The 25,993-nt window shown below is 35.9% G+C and overlaps 1 protein-coding gene across 28 annotated transcripts in view; it reads left to right on the top strand.

The window, feature by feature from the left end:
• The window catches only part of LOC18429962 (zinc ion binding/nucleic acid binding/hydrolase), a 40,784-nt gene extending 30,234 nt beyond the window's left edge, over positions 1-10,550 (top strand). For 15 of the 28 annotated variants that reach the window (XR_016058518.1, XR_016058516.1, XR_016058515.1 and 12 more), the window contains 3 exons: positions 7,466-7,739; positions 7,877-8,104; positions 8,894-9,995. Coding sequence is in view for 14 of the 28 variants with exons in the window: in XM_088870819.1 (XP_088726945.1) it covers positions 7,466-7,739; positions 7,877-8,104; positions 8,894-9,343 (952 nt within the window). In the remaining 14 variants the exon portion in view is untranslated. Of the gene's footprint in view, positions 1-1,637; positions 1,963-3,357; positions 3,522-3,769; positions 4,709-7,465; positions 7,740-7,876; positions 8,105-8,893; positions 9,996-10,108 lie in introns of those variants that run through there. The other 13 variants (XR_016058510.1, XR_016058519.1, XR_002280230.2 and 10 more) reach the window with 5 other exon arrangements.
• Positions 10,551-25,993: the final 15,443 nt, after the last annotated feature.

The following is a 25,993-nucleotide window of genomic DNA, read 5'->3' as shown; positions in this document are numbered from 1 at the left end:
TTCCAACTAGAATAATATCTCATAGATTAGTCAATCATAATGTGTCATTCCATAAACTTTACGTGGGCTTAGTTAGTAGAATCATCCACATCAAAAGGTGGATCAAGGGCCATATTACTTTTAACACTTAGAGTGTAGATCATAATTTCATGACTAGCCTTAACCCTTGGCCCATGCTATCCAATTCGCCTGTTTGTCAAAATCCCATGAGACAAGTTAAAATAACACATGTTATAAAATATGGTTTTTATTAAAAACTTTATACCTTAAGTGAACAAATCATGTAATTCCAAAAATAGGACTTCCACTAGTGATGATGTCATGAGCACGTCGATGACATGGGGAGCCACGTGGCCCACACTATGGCTACTTGGTTGGCACGTGGGACCGCCCCACAAGTTGTCCTTCCTTGGATTTAGCCCCAAACAATTTTAAAATGGCTTCGAAAAATTTTTGAAAAATTCTAAAAAATTCACCAAATGATCCTTCACCATAAATACTCATTATAATAAAATCGGACAAAAGTAAATGAGATCTCTGGGCTAAGATCCAGGAATCGGAGTACTCCATTGCTCTAGTCCAAAATAGTGGTCCGCTTATCTTAAAATGTCCCACTGGTCTAGTCCAGAATAAGGGTCCACTTATCTCGGAATGAACCAACGAGCCTATGCTCCACAATCTATGGCAGGGATGCATAATCCGACTTCATCAAAAGTCACCCCAATCAAGCTTTCCATTACCTGGTTCACAGTGGATTACATGTGCAACCTTGGGGACATCATAGTACTCACATACAAGGGTCCTCTTAAGGCACATGTGCACTAGCTCTTCTTAGTAAGATCATATATTAGAAGAGTAGCTTCCCGTGCGACTGTGAGTACACATACCATATGACAGTCTCATGTTAGGATACAGACTCATGTCCCATGAATTATGATTATGCTATACGTGGCTGTTAGTTTGAAGGTACTCGGGTTCTATGTTCTCTTTTTGGATCTCCTAGCCCTGGCCAATTACACAAGCCATGAGGTACACTCATAAATATAGCCCAGACTTGGAGGTGATCGTCACACGCCTGCAGGTAATCTCTCTCTTTCCCATCAAAGGCACTCATTGCCTTATGTATTTGGAGAATATGATTCTGGACCCCAGTGCGCCAAACATCCATAATTATCTTCTCTTAGTCACTCCCACTGAGCAAGAAAATATTAGCTTTAAGGCCTTGAAAGGCTATAAATCCAACATGATCTACCCTAAATTGCCCGGTTCATTATAGCAAACTGGGCAACTTATTGGTAAAAGTGGGACTAAACTGCTTTTTGAAAAATTGGGGATTTCCTCAATTGCATTATTGAGCTCAATAAATCATTTAAATATTTAAAACACGATGTTAGTAAACTCACTTTTCACTGAAGCAAGGTTTGTCTAGATCATTTGAATGGACTTTAAAATGTTTAAATTATGGCTATGGAACTTATTTTTTTCCCCATTCTTGTATGATACGCCATTGTGATCCATACTTCTACATGTTCGATCAATTCTCTCTGAATGAAAATTCATTGTGTGATTGTCTTTTAGTGATCTTGAAGAACTATACATTATTATTTTTTTGATAAAGTTAACATTGTATTTCATAGAATAAGCGTGAATACAGTAGAGGGGGGGAGGAGACCAGGATACCCACAAGAGGGGTATCTCTGTCAAAAAATATTGGTCCACTGACCCATGCTATACAAAAATTTAGCCTCTTGAAGTGGCTGATTTCAAAAGGTTGAGCCTTCAAAAAAGGGGCTTATAGGAACGCCCAACTACAGGAAGGTGCAAAAAAAAGACCAGTGTCTTAGGAAACCTCTGTGGTCCAGAGCAAGAAAGGAGATGGACTAGTCAGGGTCTTCCAGATGTGATCCTCGTTGGGCTCCGTCTTTAGCCAGAAGGTCGGTGAACTCGTTCGACCTTCGCCAGGTATGCTTCCAATAGATGTTGGTATCCCTGCATATGTGGTAAATTTCGTGTGAAATCTGATTTAAATCAAAATTTGGATCTGATTTAATAAGATTTTTGGATCATCGATTTTTTGTAAACACTGATTTTAATGATTTTTTGTTTGAAATCATTTTTGATTTGATCTTTTGCTTCCCTTGATTTCAACCATGATTTAATCATTTTGTTGCCTAATTTAGAAGATATATTTTTTGAAACCCTGATTTGATTCTCCATTTTTTCCATATTTTTGGTAAATGACTTGAATCGGACGAGCTGACTTTCAACCAATGTTGGATTTTCAAGTGACCGAGTTGTACCTTACTTCTTGTTTTTAAAATACTGACCTTAGCTAAAGCACTAAAGCATGAGATGAAAGCATTTGCCATGTTCTCCTATGTTGATGTAATTCCTTTCAATGCAGTGAATCATGAGTACTATAAGCCCATGATTTCTATTATGAACGTAGGTAGGCCTTGCTTGATAATGAGGTGGCTGAGGTTAATCTGTTTGTGGATTGATTACAAGGCTACCTATGTGGCAAAGAACATCATGTCAGATGGCTGGAAAGACAGTGTTGGGAGGACATCGATTAATTCTTAATATATTATCCATGAGGGATAATGTTCCATTGCAGTGTGGTTGCCTCAAATAAGGTCAAGAGCGCGAAGTTGTTCTTAAAACTATTAGATGATAGATGCAGGTTGTTGGTGGGCAGGACATAGTCAACTCATAACTGACATCATAATCATCAGAGCCTTTTCCCAACTATTGGGGGTCGGTTATCAACTCATAACTGACATTGCTAAGAATATTATGACTGCATGATAAAAGCATATGAGGAAGTGAGAGCATTTGTAGAGTATTGTTCAGTTCATTCCATCGATTTTGATGCTCGAGGATATTGGGCAATTGAAGGGCATTAAAGTCACAAGCTGGCTTTAAGAAGGCAGTTGCCTTAGAAGAATGGATAAAATTCGCCAATCCGAAAGACTCCAGGCAGCAAGAGAAGTTGAAGGATAATAAATAGTAATAGCTTTTGGGATAGGTGTGAGCTGATTGTAACAGTTCAGAAAGTGCTGACTCTGATAAGGAGCTTGCTATTAGATTCTTGTATGAAGCAATTAATCTGGCATAGTAGGCCACCAAAGTGACGTGCACATTCCATTAGAAAGTCTGGGAAATAATTAATGAGCGATGAAATTGTTGCATCGCAAAATACACACAGAAAGTAAATTGTTTAATATTTAAATGTTTAATAGTTATAGCCATTTGGATTTTGGATTATGGATTTATGGGCTTATGGTTTATACCTGGTGAGGGTTCATGTATATAATTTGGGTTTTGTCTTAATTCTTAAATGTGTATGCTATTCAGGTTTCTTTCTTATTCTGAAGTACTTCTATGCTTTAGAACGGCCAAATCACCCCAAGATCATGAAGGGGTGAAGAACTGCATCGAGATATTTGACCGAGGTGGAAAAGTTAACATTTCAAAAACGATTTGAGCGAGATAGAGCACAGCTTGAAGTGTTGATGGAGGTAAGACTTTTTTATGGAAAAGTTTCTCCAACTTTGGCCATCCATGAGTTATGCAAGCCACATTTGCAAGCTACTTGAAGATTTTCTTCCTCAGTTTTCGTTGTATGTGGATGCGTGAGGGAAATTTGCGACAAACATCATTAGAAGATCTAGTCTAGCTTTCAAGTTCCTACAGACATGCCATTCTGTTGCACATTATTTTATTTTCATTGGACTTCTTTCTTATGAGTTCGTTGTCCCATTTTCAGCATAATGCTTAGTACTACGTTCCAGTGGAGCTCCCCACTTACAAGAATTGTGATCAAGGTGCTCAACCAAACTTGATCCGCAACAGGATGTGAGTGGAGCTGTACTATATTGTAGTGGATCAAGTGGGGAAGAAACAAGTTGGCTGCAGGCAAGCTTTACAAGCTGGCCTATGTTCATTATAACTTTAAACCCTCAAAAGTGGCGGCTGAGGAGGGAGGTGAACTGCAACCTTGTCAACTTAGATCACATCTTTGAAGAAGATCCAGGTGAATGGCTGGTAAATATGGAGGAGCCAGTTCTCAATAAAAAGGTATTGAAAGAAGAGATGGTGCCCATAGATGAGGGAGGAGAGGAAGGTGGAATTGAAGATGCATAATTTGGAGCAGGTGTTCAAATTTAAGAACAAGGGAACAATTGAGGAGGAGATGGTGAAGATGATGATGAAATTGAAGCAGATGATGGTGACTAAAGAGGCTGCGAGAGGAAGCATGAGCAGCAATGGGAGCAAACACCTGGTGTGGACTAGCCTTCAAGACTTTTGGTTGGGGGAAATATCCAACTTACCCAAACATCAAAGTCATTCTTGAACCTTTACGGGCATAGTCTGGATGACTATGATTGCCTATCATTCATATTGGTCATAGCTTGAGTCACTTAGAATTAGACTGCGTGTCTTCTATTTATTTTTAGTTATGACTCTAGTAGTCAACTTTATGGCTTAACTCATGGATACAGTGGAATCTTTTTGCTTGGTCTGTTAGCTACTACTTGTGAATTGTTAATTTGGAGCTGTTTGTCACCACTCAATAGTACTTTTAAGTTTGAGTGTATATTTGTAATTTGATATGCTCTTATGAATATGAGTATTCTTATGTAGTAGTATTGCACTATTGAATGTATGCCAAATAGTGGAACATGCCAAGAACTGTTTAAAATCCTCAGTATCTGTTAAGTTTCTATTTTTTTCTTCTATAAAAATAATTGTCACTAATTATTTTCCTTAACTTTGCACATGTTTCCCATTTTTTGGAGATTTTTTTTCTCGATTTTTAAGGACTCCGGCAGATTCGTCAAGTGCAATTTGGGACTTGCCAAGCATTCTCAGACCGTGTCCTGTTCAATTCTGGACTTAGTTCTGCGTTTTGGAACACTTATGAAAGTTTGGAAAAGTTAAAGAAATTTTTAAATATTATGGTGCCGACCAGCCTAACCTAAGATGATATAGGAGTGAACTTGCAGGGGTCAGCTAAAAAATGGCATCAATAGCACAGCTATGATTTCTTTAGGAAGAAAAAATGACTGATGGTTGATTCCCCTCGGGCCTTGAATTTAGTGTGAAGACTTGGACCCTCTAGAATTGAAGCAGTGTTAGTTTAGTCCAATTCAATTTAGCTTGAACCTACTAGGTGAAAGTCAAAGAAGTGGCTATGTGGAATTCAAGGGAGTAAAAAAAAAAAATTTCTCTCTTTTTCTTTTATTAATGAATCGGAATTCCACTTGCAAGTACTGCAATATGTTGCTGTAAACAAAAAATAAAACCCTTAATACAACTCAGGATCTTAGCTTTTACTACCAAGGGGAATAGACACAATCCAAGAATGAAAAACGAACTTCAACTAACAAATTTAGGACAAATAATTTTCCTAAAAATTCAAATAAATAAGAAAAGAAGAAGGAAAAATAAAAGCAATCAGTTGAGAAGACTTACTAGAATTTGCCTAGGGTCACCCCATAGGACTTAGTACACTGCACATCCGATTTCCTCCTTATATAAGCCTCAAAGGCCCTAAGTATGCCTATGTAATTGTGACTCATTATGACCAATAGAGTTTTAGGAAATCTGAGGCGAGAGACGATTAAATTTGATTCATCCATCTCATGAATCAGCCATTATGATTTAGGAAGGACTTGTACAAACCTTATATATTGGATCTTTTGACCCATATCCACTTCTAGTCAAACGAGGATAAAACCAATCTTAAAATAATTTCCTAGAACTTCCTTTGTCTCTAGCAAAATTGTAAGAAGTCAAAAATAAAAGATTTGGTCAAATATACAACAATATTTTCAAAGAACCAACTCCCACAAAATAAGGACAATCTTTATTAAAAAATATTTCCTTAACTAACTTTAAAAATACACTTTTTATTTTTAAAACAAAAACAAAGGGCCTTGCCACCTCATGTGTGAGGTGTGAGGCCCCCATGGGCACCACCCCCCACCCATGTGGTGTGACATACACGAGGGGCTGGGGCTCAATCCATGGGTCCCACACCTGCCCCTCCACAACCAAAAATTCAGAAATGCCCTTTAAGGGTTTTATATTGCTGAAATTGATTTTAAAATTTCTGAAAATTTTTCTAAAGTTCACAAAAATACTGAAAAACAAAAATCTAGAAATGGATTGGTACCAATGGATCAAGATAAGTGACTGTTAGGGCACTCCTACCGACCTAGTAACTGTGATCCTCAATTATCTTCTCAAACCAACCCAACGAGACCCATGACCCACAACCTCATGTAGGGGGTTATGATTGACTTGTCAAAGTTGGCTAATAAATTCCGGAACCATGTGCACAAAGATCGAGTCACATGAACATATCACTATAGTGCTAGGGGGGCTCTCTTGTCGCACATATGCACGTATCCTTTTTCAGAGTTGCTTTTTGACAATGCAGTTTTCATGTTTACATGCTGTGTGGAAGTTGAGGATTTAGCCCTTGTTCACACAGGCCTACATCCACACACTTGATACAACATAGTTCTCATGGCCTATAAACTATTCTTGGGCATTTCTCTGACCTCAATAAGGGATGACCATCTGAAAAACCTTTTCGGTAATGCATATGTCAAGGGGTAAGGGTTTTCGGAGATGATCAGGGCCAAAGACTGCCTAAATCTAGGTCAGTCACCATCAACTAATGCACCTACTCCCACTAGAGAGTATTATCCAAAATGATTTACATTTCCAGCTCTCACAGCCTTTAAAGGCCAAAAAACCCTAACATAAAGATCCGTTTTAAGGATAACAAAGAACTTCCAAGATTCCTTTTTGATCGTCTTGTTAACCATCATGACCGGTTCAGTTCAGTTCCATCTCGTTGTTGCCAACCAATTTAAGCACCTAGTGTGATCCAATTATGTATGTACTGGAATTTTCTGTTTTAGGGTCAACTGGACTAGCTGATAACTCATTCAAATATAACTGGCAGGTCCAATCTGTGTAATATTGACTGGAAACATCATTTGGAGCCTGGGCTTCAATCCAATTGATTCAGTCTTTAAGGTTTCAGATTAAGCATAGAGGCTCCAGTACCATGCCATTTGGGACAAGATAACAAAAACATTTGAATATCATCACTTGAGAATGAGAGATATACTTGTCTTAAGCACTTATTCTTTTCTTTTTTTTGAGAATGTTATCTTAAGCACATTCTTGATTACAAAGTTACTAAATACTCTCTGTAATATAAAATGCATATAAAACATCTACCCATTACCACTAATTAAACATCTAATCACTGTATTTTGTTTTTTGATTCTAACTGAGACCTAATCTTGATGCATATTATGAAGTGACTAAACTACCATTATTGCGCCTTCCTACAGCATGAATAGTATGTCTATCTAGTTACTCCCAATAGAAGTAATCTTTGATGGAGGTGGAATTCATATGAAAAGTTCATTTTTGGCAGGTATACAAATGCAATAATGCTTCTTAGGAAGCTGCTAAATTTGATCGCACAGGATGGAAGGCGAGGGTATTGGACCCTTAGATTGTCTATTGATTTGGAGCACCTAGGTCATCTGAACGAGAGTCTCTTGGTTGCAGAGGGAGGCCTAACTGATCCATGGGTTCGTGCTGGGTCTAGAATGGCCCTTCAAAGACGAGTTTTACGCCTGGGAAAACCACCAAGGCGGTGGAAAACTCCTAGTTTTGCAAAGTCTATCAAAAGGAAGATCAAAGAGGTATGTTTTGTTGATTTCTGCAGAGCACGCGAGATCAAAATCTTGTGCTTCTACCAGTTGGATCTAAAAACGATATAAAATTTGTGCTAATTAGGGTGCAGATTAATTGATTTCTTTGGTCTTGGTTTTATGATTAGGTTTACATAATGGGGAGGCCTTTGAACTGTGAAATAGGGTCGAAAAATAGGTTTTATGGTGATGATGATGAGCAGTGTGGAGTAGAGGAGTTAGCTTTGCAATATTATAAAGCAGAAGGTTGGGAAGGTGCGCACTCGGAGAGTGGTGTTTGGATGACAATATTTGGGCTTCTAATGTGGGATGTCATCTTTGCTGATATTCCTGATGTCTTTCGGACCAGGTTTCAGGTTTGCAGCACTTATCTCACATCCCTTGTGTGCTATCTTCCATTATGCATCAGTATGAATTGCATCTGTATCTTTGTAAGCTTGAGCATATGAGCTTTGCGATGTATTGTTGGAGTGCCCTTTGCTTTTCAGGACGTTGCATTTTTTTTTTCTCTGCTCTGCATATCCACTAGAGTACAAAGACTTCTCACTGGATTACGGGGACTCTTTTCAAATTCTGAAACATCCCCCCAACCATTCAAATAAGATTTAGGACATCTAGAGCTATGAATCTCCACCATTTTGATTAACTGTTAGTAAAGAACTACATTTTCACTTCTAAAACACATTTACTTATAGTTAAAACTAGTAAGAAAACCTCCTTCAAGTTCAAGAAACTCTCTGAAGTTAACTAGGGTTGTCAAAGCTGGGGAGTTTATGAATGAAACTCAGGATGTGTACAAGATTTTCCTTATATAAAATTTGATGTTGATTTGATAAGTACATGGTTTCTTGACTTTCTCCCAATGTTGTAGCATTGTGGTTGCGTTGGCAACAAGCTAGGTTTGATTCCTATTACAGACACCTTCTCTTTTTAGATGTTTTCACACAAAAATGTGAAAGTTCACTGTTTCTTTCCAAGTTAACTATTGGCAGACTTGGTTTTGGCAGTGACTGAATTGGTCCTTCTCTTCAGTTAGAACATTCTTAAGTATATGGATATGCATTACCAATGAAACAAAAAAGATAAAAAAAAAGAAGCAAGATTATAGATACAAGTCAAGATAACATTGTGTATTTGTGGTGCAGACAGCCCCATTAGACCTTTGCACCGATAGTTTTTATCCTGCAAGAATGGCGCTTATAGAAAGCCATCTAAGAAAGGTAAAACATGGCATGGCGAAGGACATCCTTACAACTACATGGGAATCTAATGTTGGCACCTCGTGCCAAGGTGTGAATTGGGAGAGACATACCGTAACAGATCTCCAGGATATTGTAACATGTGTTGGAGGTCCATGCTTGGCCTCTATTTGTCGGCTGTTGGCTCAAGATTACAAGAGTTGGTCAAGTGGAATGCCTGATCTCTTGCTTTGGCGTCTTTCTAGTGATGGAAAGAGTGATGATGCAAAGCTTGTCGAAGTCAAAGGACCAAAAGATCGCCTCTCTGAGCAGCAGCAAGCATGGCTGCTCATGCTTATGGATTGTGGTTTTGACTCAGAGGTCTGCAAAGTCAGGCCAACACCCTTCCAGGATTAAACATTGAGATAGTCTAGTTAGATGGGTTCAGGTCTTCTGTTGTATTGGTAAGGCTGGGTTGGGGAAGGCCATTTTATGATATAAAAGTGCAATGTGTGGAAGGTTGCTATGGCGGTCAACAGGGAGGTGAAAGTGTTTGCCAACACCAAATATAATGGAGCAGCTCTGTAAAATCTGGTTCTATTTCACCTAAGTACTATGGAGATGGAAAGAGGCCAAAATCCCATTATTATCTTACGGATGTACTTCTCATAATGGAGTGCAGTGCTTGACAGCTGCTGGCAAACAATGCGTTAACTTAATAGTAGTTACTAAAAGCAGAGGATGCAGCCGGTGCAACTTAATGTTTCACTTCTTCCTGGTTACTGTCGAGGAATTCGGGCCCTGGCTAGATGGTTACAGAGTCCATAAGTACAACAAGACGTCCCTGTTTCATTTTCCTATGCTGATTATCCAAAGAGAATCTGTCTCTCTCTTGGTTTTCTGTTTAATAAGGTATCTTCAGTTTGACTTTATTTTCATCTTCTTGGCCTCTTGGGTCAAATATCCATTGCCATGTCTCCATTGATCTCCTCAGGTATTCTTTAATGTTGTTATTATATATGTGCTGATATTTCTAGATGAATATAACTGGTAATTGTTGTTCTTTCAAGCTTGAATTTGCGGCCTGTTGGAGATTGGGATATTCACTGGTAAACGTTTTGTTAAATGTAGGATAACACTATTCAATATACTTCACATGATTCTCCTCGCACCTTTTTGTAGGAATAGATATAACGCAAATGCTAAAATAGCGACCAAGGGCCTGTGCTTTCATAATTGAAGTGGAAAAGTGTTTTTTTAGGGGTTTGACTGGTCAAAATCCTCGAAGAGTTGGTAGACATACACCGGAGAAAATAATATTTTGAGATGAGTTTTTCCACAAGGCCTAATTGATTTGGGATCTAGTCAGGTCAGAGTTGGTTATCTAGTCTGCTTCTGATGCCATTGCTAATGATAGCCGCTAGAACCGAAAGTTAACGTTTCAAATGTTTGTCTTTCATAATGAGAGGCCTAGAAGATTCTGAACAGTGCCTAATTGCACTATTCATGCAAGGTGTGGGATTTGATTTTGATTTTGATTTGAGATTGTACACGTTGACATTGTTCCATTATGCACAAAAGTTACAAACACTTCAAATAAATTGGATGGCGAGCTGTGATATTGCATGATGTAGAAGAAAATTTCTCTGACTTGAGCATGGTTACTGGTACATCTCCAATAATCTGATTTCACTTCTATCTTGTTGTATAAGTGCATTTTTGTTTTGTGGAAACTTTTGCATGTGGCTCTACTCTCGTACGAAATATGTAAATGTTGTTCCCAACTATGCGATTTAAATAGACAATTGGAATTGCTTCAGTTATAATTTTACAAGTTAACATCTGAGCGTTCGATCTTGATTAGGTTGCTCAAAGTATTTTATTATATGAATCATTTTGACATGTAACTTGGAGCTACTATTTCTGATAATTTTTTTAACCAAAATGCCCTACAACTTGGATGGTTTTGGTCATTTCATTATATATATATTTTGACATGTAACTTGGAGCTACTATTTTTGATAATTTTTTTGACCAAAATGCCCTACAACTTGGATGGTTTTGGTCATTTCATTATATATATATATGAAAAATGCTGAGATTAGCCCACTAGTTTATATGAACATATGAGTCCAACAGTTCAGATTGAATATGGGCCGATCTGACGGTCACGATTTCATTTCATATTTGAATTTTAATTTTTTTTCTGCGAATTTAAATAACTTGAAATTTTAAGCATTCATTTTTCTCAGTAAGGTGCACCTAATAAAAATATTAAAAAAATAATTCGTATAACATAAGTTTGATCAAAATACCTCCGAAACATTTCAGTTTATTTAGATCAATTTATTTCTTGTAAATTATTATTTTTTGATATTTTTATTAGATTCTCTTATTTTTTAAGAATACAAGTCTAAAATTTCAAATTAGTTGGATTTATAAAAAAAAATTTAAATTAAAATACGAAATGAAGTCGGGACCATCAGATCGGCTTAGATTCGGTGGGAATTTGGGCTGTTGGACGTATATGAACACATATGTTCATATGAGCTAGTGTTCACATGTTTATATGAAAAAGCTGGGATTAACCCACTAGTTCATATGAACATATGAGCCCAACGGTCCAGATTGAATCTGAGCTGATCTGACAATGATAGTTGTTCGGTAGTGTTTGAATTTTATTTATTTTTTTACAAATCCAAATCACTTAAAATTTTAGGTGTGTGTTTATCAAAAATAGGTGAATCTTTAAAAAATATCAAAAAAATATTTTACATGAAATAAATTGACCAAAATACATTCAAAAAGTATCGGGGGGTCATTTTGGTCATTTTGTTTTATGAATAAACGTTTTTTTATATTTTTATTAAGTGCGTTTTGATGAGAAGAACACACACCTAAAATTTCAAGTGATTTGAATTTGTAGAAAAAAAAATAAAATTCAAACACTATCGAATATTCGTGATCGTCTGATCGGTTTAGATTCAATTTGGGCCGTTGGGCTCATATGAGCTAATGGGATAATCCCAATTTATATATATATATATATATATATATATATATATATATATATATATATATATATATATATATATATATATATATATATATATATATATATATATATATATATATATATATATATATATATCAATGGAAGATGCTAGCATGAGCCTACTAGCTCATAGGAAAAAATGAGTTTAACGGTTCAGATTGAATCTGGGCCGATTTGACGATTATGGATGTTTGGTAGTGTTTGAATTTTAATATTTTTTTCTATAAATCCAAATTACTTGAAATTTGAAGCGTGTGTATATAAAAAATAGATGAATATTCAAAAAATATCAAAAAAATATTTTATATAAATAAATTGACCAAAATATCTCAGAAAAGTTATAAGGGTATTTTGGTCATTTTTTTTATAAATTATTATTATTATTATTATTAGGTGCGGTTTGATGAAAAGAACATACCATTAAAATTTCAAGTGATTTGGATTTATAGAAAAAAAACTTAAAATTCAAATACTACCAGACATTCGTGTTTGTCAGATCGGCCCAGATTCAATCTGGGTCAATCTGGGCCGTTGAGTTTATACTAATCCATGACCTAGTGGGCTCATCTTTCTTCCACATATAAGAGCACAATGGTTCAGATTGAATTTAGGCCGATCTGACGATCACAAATGTCCGGTAGTGTTTGAATTTTATTTATTTTTCTACGTATCCAAATCATTTGAAATTTTAGGTGTGTGTTCTTCTCATTAAGGTGCATCTAATAAAAATATAAAAGAAAAGTATTCGTAAAAAAAGACCAAAATAACCTCTGAAATATTTTGGGGGTATTTTAGTTAATGTTTTTTTATATAAAATATTTTTTTGATATTTTTCGAAGATTCACCTATTTTTGATGAACACACGTTTAAAATTTCAAGTGATTTGGATTTGTAGAAGAAAAACTAAAATTCAAACACTATCGGACATCTATGATCGTCAGATCGGTCTATATTCAATTTAAGACGTTGGGCTCATATGTTATATATATATATATATATATGTTAGCCTATATCAAATTTTCAGGTTATCACTCTTAGGATTGGGTACGCCCAAATTTTATATCACGACGTGTATAAAATTTATAAAAATAAACTAATGTCAAGCCTGATATTGTGAATAAACTACGCAAGCTATTTATTTCAATTTCAAATGGCTGAAAATAGCGTGTCACATGCGTGACTTTTCCGTTTTATTTTGAGTTTATCGTGTTGTCCCAGATTTGGGTGGACCGATGGGCTGAGGAAATTGGGCCATGGATTAGCAGCTGGGATTGGGCCTTAATATCGAGGTCCATCAACCCTTATTGTCCATTAATACGTGGTTAAGATCATGATTGGTTGAAGGGTGTAGTTGGCATACGGATGCATCCGTAGGTGTAGAGGTAAGGTCGGCTTTCAAATTTTATCATGATATATTTTCTCAAAATCTATTTTTATATGTAATTATAAAGTTTTATATTTAAAAAAAAGTTAAAATCAAGTAGATCTATAAACATAAGAAAATCTTGAAAATTAGTGGTGTAGATAATATGTTGTAAAATGCACAATTTTTTAGATTTAAAATCTTTTTATTTTTCATGGTCATACATATTAATGTCGAGATGATCAATCAAAGTGTTTTTTAACATTAAAACTACTTTTTCCAATAGAGTTTTGAGGTGCATCCGTAGTTTTATATTATAAAGTTGCATCACTTCCTTGGTTGAATGACCTCTAAAAGAACGCAGTTTTAATTTTTTTTGCTTTTTTTTTTTTGTGTCCTAACACGCACAAGTTTGGTTGGTTTTCCCTTGATTTGAGGACTCGAAACACATCCCAATTGTGTGGATCTGTTTTCGACTTATACTCATGAATTTAGAGCTCTAAATATCTCATGGCACTTTATGAAAAATGAAACATTTCGGTGTTTCGGTTGATCTAGGAGAAGACTTCATAATTTTTTTTATTTTAAAATTTAGCTTAAATAAATTGATATTTATATATAAAATATATACAAACAATAGAAAAAAATTATAACTAAAGATAAATTTTTTTTTTTTTATGTAGCTATTTTTTTTGCTGGCCGAAGCAAACCCGAAGCAAATCCAAAGCGGTTTGAATCTAAACAAAGCAACCTAGGCAACAACACCAAATTTCTCTTTGGTTTATGCCTAAAATCCGAAGGCTTCAGCCTCTTCGGTCGAAGCGAAACGAATTTAAAAACATTGATGAAAAGCAAAAATCCCAAAAAATAATTATAAGTTGGAGGCCTGATATCCCAAATATGGAGGCACCGTAATAGGCCATACTACGACACCCTATGCCATGAGGTTCGGCTCCGCTAGACTCAAAAAGGCCCGAACGATGCTCAGGCTCTGCCTGAGCCTCTATGTCGAAGCTTGGCCTGGCGTGGGCTTGGACCTTTTTTCTTTTAAATTATTAATTTTTTTTTGGATAACACAATAGTAAAGATAGGCCCTTACCTTCTTTTTTTCAAATAATTTAGGAGTTAATTTTTTTAAAAGTGTCAGTGATAATGAAAACTACAGTGTCCCACCGCATTTTTCTCTCGTCTCTTTTCTACCTGGCCGCTGCGTCTCTCATTCTTACCCATACACCCCTGCTTCTCTCTTCCTCCCCCACCAACTGCGTCTCTCTCTAACCTTCCAGTCAGATGCTTCTCTTTGTGGTCATTAAAACTGACCCCCTGTCTCTGAAATTGAAGCAGCCACCGTTTGATGTTGCTGTGGTAATTTTTTGTGGAATTATAAAGAGATTCCTTTTAGGGTGCAGTTTGTATAAGTTGAGGTTCTAAACAATCAAATTAAAGCACACCTTTCAATATTGTCGGGAAATGTGGTTTCAATACTGGAAATTTTTGTAATAATACTAGCTTAAGTAATAATGGGAGAAAGCCTTTTAGATTGGAGTTGGCCTGGTTGGATGATAACACAGCTTGGGAAAACAGTATCTTGACTCACTTCCATAAAGCTTTCTCTACTAAAATCCCTTTCAAGCCTAATTTGAACAGACTGACCTTTTCGACTATCCCTTCTTTTCTTGCTGATAGTTTGGAAAAAGTGGTTTCGATAGATGAGCTTAAGCTAGCAGCGTTCGAACTCCCTGGAGATAAAACCCCAGGACCAGATGGCTTCCCCTTGGCATTCTTTTAAAGATCCTGGCCGGTGGTTAAATTAAAGTTGTTGGAGATGGTGAGGGATTTTATGGCAATATGGGAGTTTTTTAAAAGGGTAAATGCCACTTTTATTACATTAATTCCAAAAAGATTTGTTATATCTGCTCTCTTAAATATTAGACTTATCAGCCTTCTCACTAGTCTATAAAATTGTAGCTTTAAAATCCTTGCTGAAAGGCTGAAAACGGTCATCCCTATGCTTCTATTGGATACACAGTAAGCATTTATTCAAAATAGGTTGATTTTAGACAGTGTTTTAATTGCTCAAGAGTGTATCCACTCTAGATTGATAAGCAGCGAACCGGGGGTAGTGATTAAGCTGGATTTAGAAAAAGGCTATGACAAAGTGGAATGATGCATATTGCTAGAGATTGTGAAACAAATGAATTTGGGAAATAGATGGAGAAGTTGGATCTTCGGTAGTCTTTCGAAGGTGCACTTTTTTGTTCTCATTAATGGAAGCCCAAAAGGCTTCTTTAGGATATCTAGGGGTTTGAGATAGGGCGACCCTCTTTCACCCTTTCTGTTTACTCTGTATGCATGATGTTTTAGTAAAATGATATGCAAAATTGTGGAGAGGGTATTTTTCAAGCTTTAATGTATCTTAGAATAATCTCCGAATTTTCCACCTTCAATATGCTGATGATACATAACTCTTTTGTGATGCTGGTAAAGAACAAGTTGATAGGATTGAGAGGTTTTTTATCTATTGTGAGGTGTTACAGTTAATTTTGGAAAAACGACTATGATTGAGGTTAACTGTGACGAGGATATGGTCAGAGACCTTGCTTTGAGGTTTGGATGTAGGGTAGAAAAATTCCCCTTTAACCACCTGGGTCTGCCAATATCAGATGGAAGCATACCAATTGCTGCTTGGGACAGTGTCATTCAAATGGTACAATTTAAGCTGAAGTTGTGGAAGCCTAAGTACCTATTTTGGGGAGGTCGAGTTACTTTATTCAACTCTTGTTTAGCAAACCTTCCAATATATCAAATGTCTTTGTTGCGTATGTTGAGGGCTGTGACAAAGCGTATCGAAGGTATGATGCGTAATTTTCTATGGGGCTCTTTTGATGATGAAAGGAAATATCACCTCATTTAGTGGGACAAGGTTTGTACACCAAAGAGGGAAGGTGGTTTAGGGGTGAGGAGACTGCCAATTATGAATGAAGCGTTGCTCTGTAAGTAGTGGTGACGAAGTCTTACATGTAAAGAATGACTATGTTGCAGAGTACTCTTATCAAAGTACGGAGTCGATAATTTTGGTATGTGGATTTGTAGAGGAGAGGGTAGGGAAAGTATGTCTCCTTTATAGAGAGATATTTTTTCCCTAAGACAGATAGTTGATCGCAACACTCGGTGGTTGGTAGGTGCGGGTACATCAATTTTGTTTTAGCATCACAAAAGGCTGGGAGAAGAGCCTTTGAAATATGTTTTTCCCCTTTTGTATGAGATTGTCAACTTGCCGTAGGCAATGATAGCATATGTGATGGAGTTTAGAGGCATCAAGATTAGCTGGAATATCACTTTTCCTTATGATAGAATTCATAGTCATCTCTACCTGCCGTTTGTTAATATGTTACAAGAACTTGAGCTTACTTTTATTTCGCAGCATATTGAGGATGAAGTGGTGTGAGAGATTGAAAATGATGACCAATTTTCGGTTAAGTCTGTTTATAATCTTCTGTTCTTTGATAGGGTTCGTTGGACTCTGTCAAAGATTTCGCAGATATGGAGATGGCCTATTCTACATAAAGTTCAAGCATTCATTTGGTTAGCGGCCCGAGACAAAATCTTAATTGTTGATAACTTTAAGAGAGGAAATATTATCACTAATGTGTGTCTCATGTGCAAGGCAGATGGCGAGAGTGGGTCACACTTGTTTATTCATTGCTCGTTTATATCCAGAATCTGGTGGTGGTTTTTTCAGTTGTTGGGCCTTAACTTAACCCTACCACAATTTGTCCTAGACCTGATAAGCCAACTTGAGGCGCCTCTACCGAAGATTGGGAATTCTATCTGGAAGATTCTCCGAGGTGTTATGTTATGGGAAGTGTGGATGGAGAGAAACATAAGAATGTTTGAAGGAAGAGTTTGTAGCTTTGACATGGTGTTAAATAAAATCAAGCTTTCCCTATGGTCGTGGTTGTCTGTGACCAAGGAAGGTTGGGGCTTGTCGAAGGTTGATGTCATGATTCACCTTTCCAACCTCTTTCTTTTGGATGTGCCAAAGATCAGACCATGCACCAGATGGAAACCACCAGATCGAGGAGTGCTAAAACTAAACTTTGATGGAAGCTCGTTGGGTAACCCAGGACTAACAGGTTTTGGAGGAGCTATTTGAGATTGGCAAGGTCAGGTTATTCTCGCTTTTGTTGGGCTGTGTCGAGTTACCATGGCTAACTAGACTGAAATGGTCCCGATTCTTCATGTTTTGAAATTATTACTACCAGAAAATTATGTGGGAGGTATCATCATAGAAGGGGACTCTATGAATATGGTTAAATGGTATAAAAAGAGCAATGTATCCCCTGGAAACTCAAGTGGATCGTGATTCAAATCTTTAAGCTTTTGTCTTCTCTGACCTGCTCCTTGCAACATGGGGGAGGCCAATGATTTGGTTGATTCCTTAGCTAAAAAAGGTGTCTATCTTGCTACTTTTGTTTCCTTTGCAGATATCGCTGCAATCTTGTAATTCCGCTTATTATCAATAAATATTGACTTTTGTCAAAAAACAAATACTTCAAATCTTTGTGATAGCCTTAAAATATATTTTTATTTTTAATTAAAAAATTTAAAGCTTAAAAAATAGTGCAAATCGAGCAGAAATATAAATACTTAATTTTTTTGCAAATTGACGATTTAAAAAATGTACTACAACATGCACTATTTGCAAAAATTTAATACCATCTTTTTCTCATGTTCATAAATCATGAAGTCGAGATGATTGATTTGAGGATTTTAGGATGTCAAAATCGCCTCTTCTATAAACTTTTTCCTTAGGAAAATACATGCGAGGCCTGCTTCCAAGGGAAAATGACCAAGAAGTCTCATAATAAAATGTAGAGGGTTACTTGGCAATTAGAACTAATTCACGCTAATATTTGTGGACCAATGAGTGTGGCATTTTAAGGCCATATGAAATATTTTATCATTAATGCATTCTCGCATTACGGGCACTCCTACCGGATCCACCATAAAAGCAAAGCCTAGGAAAAATTATGTGAATATACAGCTGAAGTAGGAAAACAAATAGGTACGAAAAGTCAGATAGGATTGTTGAATACAAATCCCATGCATTCCATGATTTTTGTGTGAAGCATGGGATAGTGCCTCAAACCACTACCCCTTACTAACCTAAAAAGAATGGGATAGCAGAAAGGAAGAATCAAACCCCAGTGGAAATGATTAGAAGTATGATCGCAACTGACAATCTAGCCTAAGACTTTTGAAACGGTCCTTACTGCCATCTACATCCTAAACATGACCCCCCACTAAGGCGGTCCCGCATACTCCATACCAACTCAGACACGAAGGAAAATCCATCCCTTTACCACCTCAAAGTTGGGGGTTATAGCCCATGTTTTTATCCCATCTCATAACGTATCTAAGTTGGAGCCTAAATCCATTATATGTGTCTTTATAAGGTACCCAAGCCATGGAAAGGGCTATATATTCGTTCTACAACTTGTCCATTGGGACTGTCATCGAAAGCCCATATGCACACTTCCTGAAAGGTGAGTTCCTTGAAGGGAAAGTAGCTCACAAACAAGCAATTTCTATGAAATCAGAGAGCTAGACCAGCTAGCCCGACCTATAACTCAACTTAGACGTAGTGAGAGAATTAGGAGACCTCATGAGAGAATTTGTGAAGAATCAGATGGTGAACCTTCTACCTATGAGGAAGCCATGAATGGACCCATTTACAAATAGTAGCAAGAAGTCATAAACGATGAGATGAGGTCCATAGTGGAAACCATAGTATGGGCTCCAAATCGAAAGGCAATAGAATCCAAATGGGTATCCAAATAGAAATTGAATTTTGAGGGACGACTTGAAAAATGTAAGGCAAGGTTAGTTGCAAGATTCACCCAAAAGAGGGCATCAATTACCAAGACACCTTTTCACGCATTGCAAAACTAGTTTCCATGTGGCTCATTCTACCAATTACCGTCTATTTAGTTATGAAACTCCATCAGGGGGATATCAAAACAATATTTTTCAAGGAAAAGTCTTCCCCACACCTATAGGCAAAAATGAACAGTGATTTCACCTACCTTCATCACCGTCCAAAGTTCATCGCACTGTTACGGTTGTCTGGTAGTGTTTCATTTTTTCATTTTTTTCTACAAATTGGAATATCGAAAATTTAGAGTGTGTGTACATCTTAGTGAAGCGTGCCTAATAAAAATATATAAAAAAAAAATTGTAAAAAAAAAATTGACCAAAATACCTTTGAAACTTTTTGGGGGTATTTTGGTCAATTTTTTTCATGTAAATATTTTTTTGATATTTTTCATAGATTTTCCTATTTTTTATGAACACACGCTCAAAATTTCAGGTCATTCCGATTTGTAAAAAAAAAAAAAAATGGAAAATGAAATACTACAAAACAATCGTGACTATGCGATGAACTTTGGATGGTGATGAAGGTAAGCAAAATCACTGTTCATTTTCACCTATATGCGTTTTGTAGTAACTTCCATTCTTTAATGGGGGAGCCAGAAGAGGAAATCTACCTAAACAACCTAATGGATTTGAAGTCAAAAGGAAAGGAAAACCTAGCATACAAACTCCATATATCCCTTTATGATTTGAAGCAAGCATCGAGAGCGTGGTTTCTTAACTTCTACGAGGTCCAGACCAAACACAGATTCAAATCGAGTCAGAGGACTATTGTGCTTATGTGAAGGTCAGTGGGAGTGATCTAGTGTTTTCAACACTATATGTAGATGACATTTTGATTGCCAATAACTCCCTGTGACTAATAAAACAGATTAATGCCATGCTATCAGAAAACTTTGATATGACAATTTGGGAGAAGTCTCTTATGTACTAGGAATCAAGATTATAAGGAAAAGACCCGCCAGGTTACTTTATCTCTCACAAGCTACCCAATATAAGAAAGTACTAACAAGATTTGAGATGAGTATGTGCAAGCGTATAAGTACACCATAGGAAAAAAACCAAATTAAACTTAAAAAATTGCCCTATAAATGATAAAGAGAGGAAATATATAGAGAAAGAACTTTAATAGAAGTTCAGTTGGATCATTGATGTATGTAGCCCCAAGTGGGCAGACGAAATTCAGCATTCCAAATCATGATTTCCAAAGCAATCGGGGTTAGAACATTGGAAATCTGTTAAGAGGATACTTATATACCTAAAAGGAACCATCTATTACACACCCACATGTGTAGATGAGTCAAATCTAGTTGTCATCAGATATTCTGATGCTGATTTTCAATGTGACCTAGATGAACTTAAGTCCAATTCTTGATACCTATTCATATATGCAAGAGGGGCAATATCTTGACTTTCAAAGAAACAAAATATAATAATCGTATAAACAATGGTATCAGAATGCGTAGCCTGTTGTCTAGCTATTAAAGAGGCAATATGGATTATGAAGTTTCTGAATCAATTATGTTATGAACTATTGAAGTGTGTAATTCTGAAGAAGTAGGAGCATGTTGAAGTTATGGCCTTTGAAGGCCTTGACCCCATCATAATTCTTGTTCACATTAGGAGTGAACAAGCGAGCTAGACTTATCGGATCTTAGCGAGCTAGATCCAGAAAGTCCCAATACCCCGAGTCACAAGGCATGCTTGGAGGGCCTCAATCAAAATCAAGAGGTTTGAGGATCTCCTCTAGTCATGATCGGTACGAGAGAGTCTCGTGATAATGTGAGCAAGGGCATGACTACAGGATATGAGAATCAGGTTGTCATACAGATATATATATAAGAATAAGACTGGGCTTAGAGATGACATAAGCCAAAATCCCTAATGTCGGGCCTTCTCACAATATGTGCATATACAATCTCAAATAGGAAGCTGCTGTCACAAGATATGAGAATAACCTGTTTCATGGGTATTTTAGTTTATTTATTTATTTTTATTTTTATTAGGTGAGCCCTTGTAAGAGGTGTGTATGCTCCAAATTTCACTATCAAAATAAGTGTAAAATAAATAAAAATAAAATACTATGAGAAATCCAATGAAGATCAGACTCTAATAAACTAATTTGTGACATTATGCTTGAAGTTATTATTAGAGTATCAAGATACTAGACTTGAATATTAGTCTTGAATCCAATTCACAGCTGCAACACTTTGGGCCTGGGAATGGGGGCCGCATATATTTTATATTGGTGGTGCCACATGTAAAGGTTTCCTTCAATTAAATTCAAATTTTCTGCAATTACCACAGAAAATTGACCAATGTCATTTTACGTGTCTTTTTGGCAATTAACATGAAAAAACAAAATTGACCAATCTCTTGGTGGACCCTTTACAAGTATTTTAAACCTTGCCTTGCACTGGTCCGAACCTTTACCATTGCATCACAGTAAAACTACTAATAAAATAGATACAAAAATGAATAAATAGGTGAAAAGTTTTGCAATAAAAATAAGGCAAATTTACAAAAATATCCAGATTTATTTTTGAAATTTGAATATGTCTCATATATTTCATATTTTACAATTAAAGTCTCAGCTTTTTAGAGCAATCGAGTGTATTTTAATTTTATCACTTTTTCTATACGTTGGATCAACATTAAATTTGGTATATTCTTACTTCTCAAACTTAGAAATCTATAAAAAATATTGAAAAGTAATTAAAAACAATAAATTACCAAAATACTCTTATAGTATTCATGGTATTTTGATAATTGTATTTATTTTTAATTATTTTTAAATTTTTTATAGATGTATAATAGTGAAAAGTATGGACATACGAAATTTGAAGTTAATCCGATGTATAAAAGAAGAGATAAAATATAAATACACTTTATGAACTCAAAAGTTAGACTTGAGTGTAAAATATAAAATGTATAAAGCTATTTTTAAGTTTAAAATATAAACCAAGATTTTTTTAAAAAAATTTACTAGATGGTTGTGACTTGAATACCAGACATTGTGCTAGTAGCTTCTTAAATGATTGGTGTCTACAATAGACGGTTACAAACCATCCCACTGGATCATTTGCAACCCAAATGCACAACAGGCCCTTTTGAAAATATTAAAAGGATTATATATTAAGCAAGTAAAAAACCCGTACTATTTTTATAACACGTATTCCTCTTCTTATTTTCTCTCTTTTTAAAAAACAGTTCTATTGTTGTATCTCTTTTCAAAAAGTTCAAAATCAAATGTTTCCACTTCCTTAAATCTCTTCAACAAGCTCTCTCCAAAACGGTTCAACTTTTTGTCTCTCTTTTCAAAAGTGTCAAAGCCAAAGGCTTCCACCTTCTTAAGTCTCTTCAATAATTTCTCCCTTTAAATTAAATATCAATGGTAATTATTTTTCTCTCTCGTCTCTTTTTCCCCTCTCACTCATTCCTTTCTCCTTAAATATCTCTTTCTTTAACTTTTCCTTAAATCTCTCTCCCTCTCTCTCTCCACGCACCATCTTTTTCCTTTTGTCTCAAAGCTTTCTTACATTATCTACCCCCGTTTCCTTCTAAAGTCTCTTTTATTTTCTATCTTATTTTGTTTTACAATATCTTATTTTGTCTTATTCTATTCTTAAAAACGACAGAATTATAGAAGTACTTTGAATTTCGGATCTTTATTAGCCTAATAGGTCTGCAAAGGTCCTTACATATCTAATAGGGTTGTAAAGGCCCCAAGCAAGTGCACCCCAAGGTTTGGGGCTTTTATTGACCTGATAGGTCCTTAGGTGTTCTAACAAACCTAATAGGGCCATAAAGGCCCTGAGTGAGTACTTGTGCATGTAAAGCCCCAAGGCTTAGGCCTTTGTGGACCTAATGTGTCCATGAAGGCTTCACGAACATGATAGGAAGGTCATTTTGGGGATACAAAAGAAGGGAGAAAAATAGGTATTGGCATAAGTTTGAAGGGAAAAAAAAAGGGGTAAGTTTTAAACTTTTGAAAGTTTAAGGGATATTATCAATAATTTCATTTAAAAATATTATCTAAATTTGTTTTTGGACATATTCCTCCACTAGAGAACTAGTTTGACCTAACCTACAGTGGGGAACTAGATCGTTTTAATGGGTGACTAATCCGACCTTCCGATCCAGGTTTTAAAACATTGGAGAGAAGGTAAAGCGATCCCACTAGCAAATGCAGTTCCAACACTTGAAAACCGTCAAATTAGTGATATCGAACTTGACAAATATGAATTGAAAAAACATATAATCTATTTTCTAAAACTAATGGATCTTGCAATACATTACATAGACTTCCATTTTCAAAGTGTCATGTATTTATTATTTTGTAGCTAACAATAACCCATTAAAAACGTACGTTTACATTGACTGCCACATTCTTTTTTATGAGTTTTGACATGAGACTTATCCTTTTTACAATTTAACTTTTTACTATGGAACCAAATTGGAGTGGGGTTTGAAGTGAGGCATTCCTTTGTAACTTGATTTTGGTGGGATATATGTGCGATACGTCTTTTACTACTTTTAATTTTTCCTACTCCTTCGGGCTTATATTATCTATTTATTCCCTCAAATAAAATTCTACCTAGGATTAGGATTAGTTTTTGAATCCCAAAATTTTGGAATATAGCCTCTTTAACACATATATTAATCTCAATAAGAAACTTTCCTCAATTGGACACTCTAATACCTTAAAAAAATAATGTTTTAAAATTGAATAGGAATTCTTCAATTTTTGGAGGGTTAGGTTGAGGTGTTAGAAAACTCAAGTTTGAATTTTTTTATTTTTTTTTTGATAATAATCATAAAGTGATTCTAAGATAGCTAATTTCATATTGAAAAAAAACCTTCCAAGAAGATCATGAGGAAGTAGAAGTAAATTATGCTTCTGAGGGAGCATAGTATGCGTGCTATTAGTTTTTTCTTACATTTCTTGGTTAGATACACGTGTCACATTTTGCTACTGTAACTATTAAAATTAACAACCAAGCCTTAAAGAGACATCGATCCACTCCCATCTCATTGTCCACATCAGCACAGACTGAATTTGTGGCAGTAGAAGGATGGCGGTGGCCCACCACATTGAGCAGTGGATTGTGTGAATCGGTTCATCTCAATGGGCCCGTTTTGTGCCATGCAGAAGACGAGCGATGCAGTTTGAAACGACTATCGTTGTAATTTATGATTGAAATTTGCGAGACCTACGCGGGACACATCATCGCCAACTTACCCAGCCTACTGCTATTAATGGTCCGGTAAAAAATAATTACCAGAAATGCCATCCAGATTTTGGAGGTTGAAATTTAAACTTGTTTTTATTGCTTCCTTGATCTATGGTGAACATTACTCAAAGATAAGTTGAGATAAGAAGAGATAATCTCAAAATTTTGGAAGCAACTTCATGATGATCTTCCATTGTTTCTGTTTCCATATTTACATGACCCCACATGACTCAACATACCTCTCGGCAACTACCTACCCACATTCTTATTTTGCAGCTACAACGCTCGACTAAAGACTCACGATTAGATTGACTACCACATTTATATTTTGTAGCTAACAACACTCTATTAAAGACTCACGGTTACATTGACTACTGCATTCATATTTTCTAGCTAACAATACTCCACTAAAGACTCCTTAATTGACCATAGTCCACGTTTGCATGCTTTTTTTTTTTTTTTGTGCTATAGCATTCTTCTCCCCTTGAATTAATCTTGTTCACACGATGGAACAAGATTAGTATTTAGATACTTCTCTTGTATGGTACTCCACCTCTCTCAAGTAGCATCAGCCTCAGACGCACTTTGCCACTGAATTAGAACTTATGTGCCTTCTGTGTTTCCTCTCTTCACCATTCTTCTTGCAAGAACTGTTACTGGATAGGGTTGGAGATTAACATTCTTCGTTAAAGGAGGTAAAGTAGGACACGAGTGAACCAGTTTTCCCTCTTTCTTCTCAAGTTTAAACACGTGGAAAACTTGATGGATCTTGCTTATAGGTGGCAACTCCAACTTCTTGGACGCTTAGAAAATGAGATGCTTTTATTGATTAAAATGTTTAAACAAATATTATACTCCAATTAAATTATATTCGAGACCAAATTCATCTATGCATTCCATCTCATGAAAACACAAGTTTTTATATATCATGTACTAGGAACATACAAGTTCCAGAGGTTTAATCATCTGTTACAATTTACATCAGCCAAAGAAAGGGAAATAGGTCGAATACCATTAATTCAGGCCTTAAAACCTATACATTCGATTTTAGGAAAGAAAATATACAGTCATACATAAATAAAAACAATTCCCTGGGCATATGGGCCCATATACCTGAGCTTAAATACAGTGTGGTATTGTGGTATGACCTGTTCTTCTTCGAGATCAGGCTTCAAATGGACTTGGAAAACTATATATATATATATATATATATATATATATATATATATCTCAGATGCGAATAAGAGAATAGTCATATATGGGACTGGCTCTTAATGCACTGTAAATTCAGTCACTCTTTATTTCTTTATTTCTAACTCACTATCATACTGATTTAATCCTCTCAATCCAAATAAATTGAACCCCCTCTGCATCAAGGAAGGAGGTTTATATAAATCTATTTAAGTGAATAACGATCAACATCAAATGATAATCACAAAATCTTCAGTCTTTATCCACTCATTGGTCTGTCTCCTCTT

This window comes from Amborella trichopoda, chromosome 6 (assembly GCF_054954075.1).
Source record: "Amborella trichopoda isolate Santa Cruz 75 chromosome 6, AtrichopodaSantaCruz75HAP2 v2.0, whole genome shotgun sequence".
NCBI classification, from domain to species: domain Eukaryota; kingdom Viridiplantae; phylum Streptophyta; class Magnoliopsida; order Amborellales; family Amborellaceae; genus Amborella; species Amborella trichopoda.
This window is presented reverse-complemented; position numbering and strand designations above follow the sequence as displayed.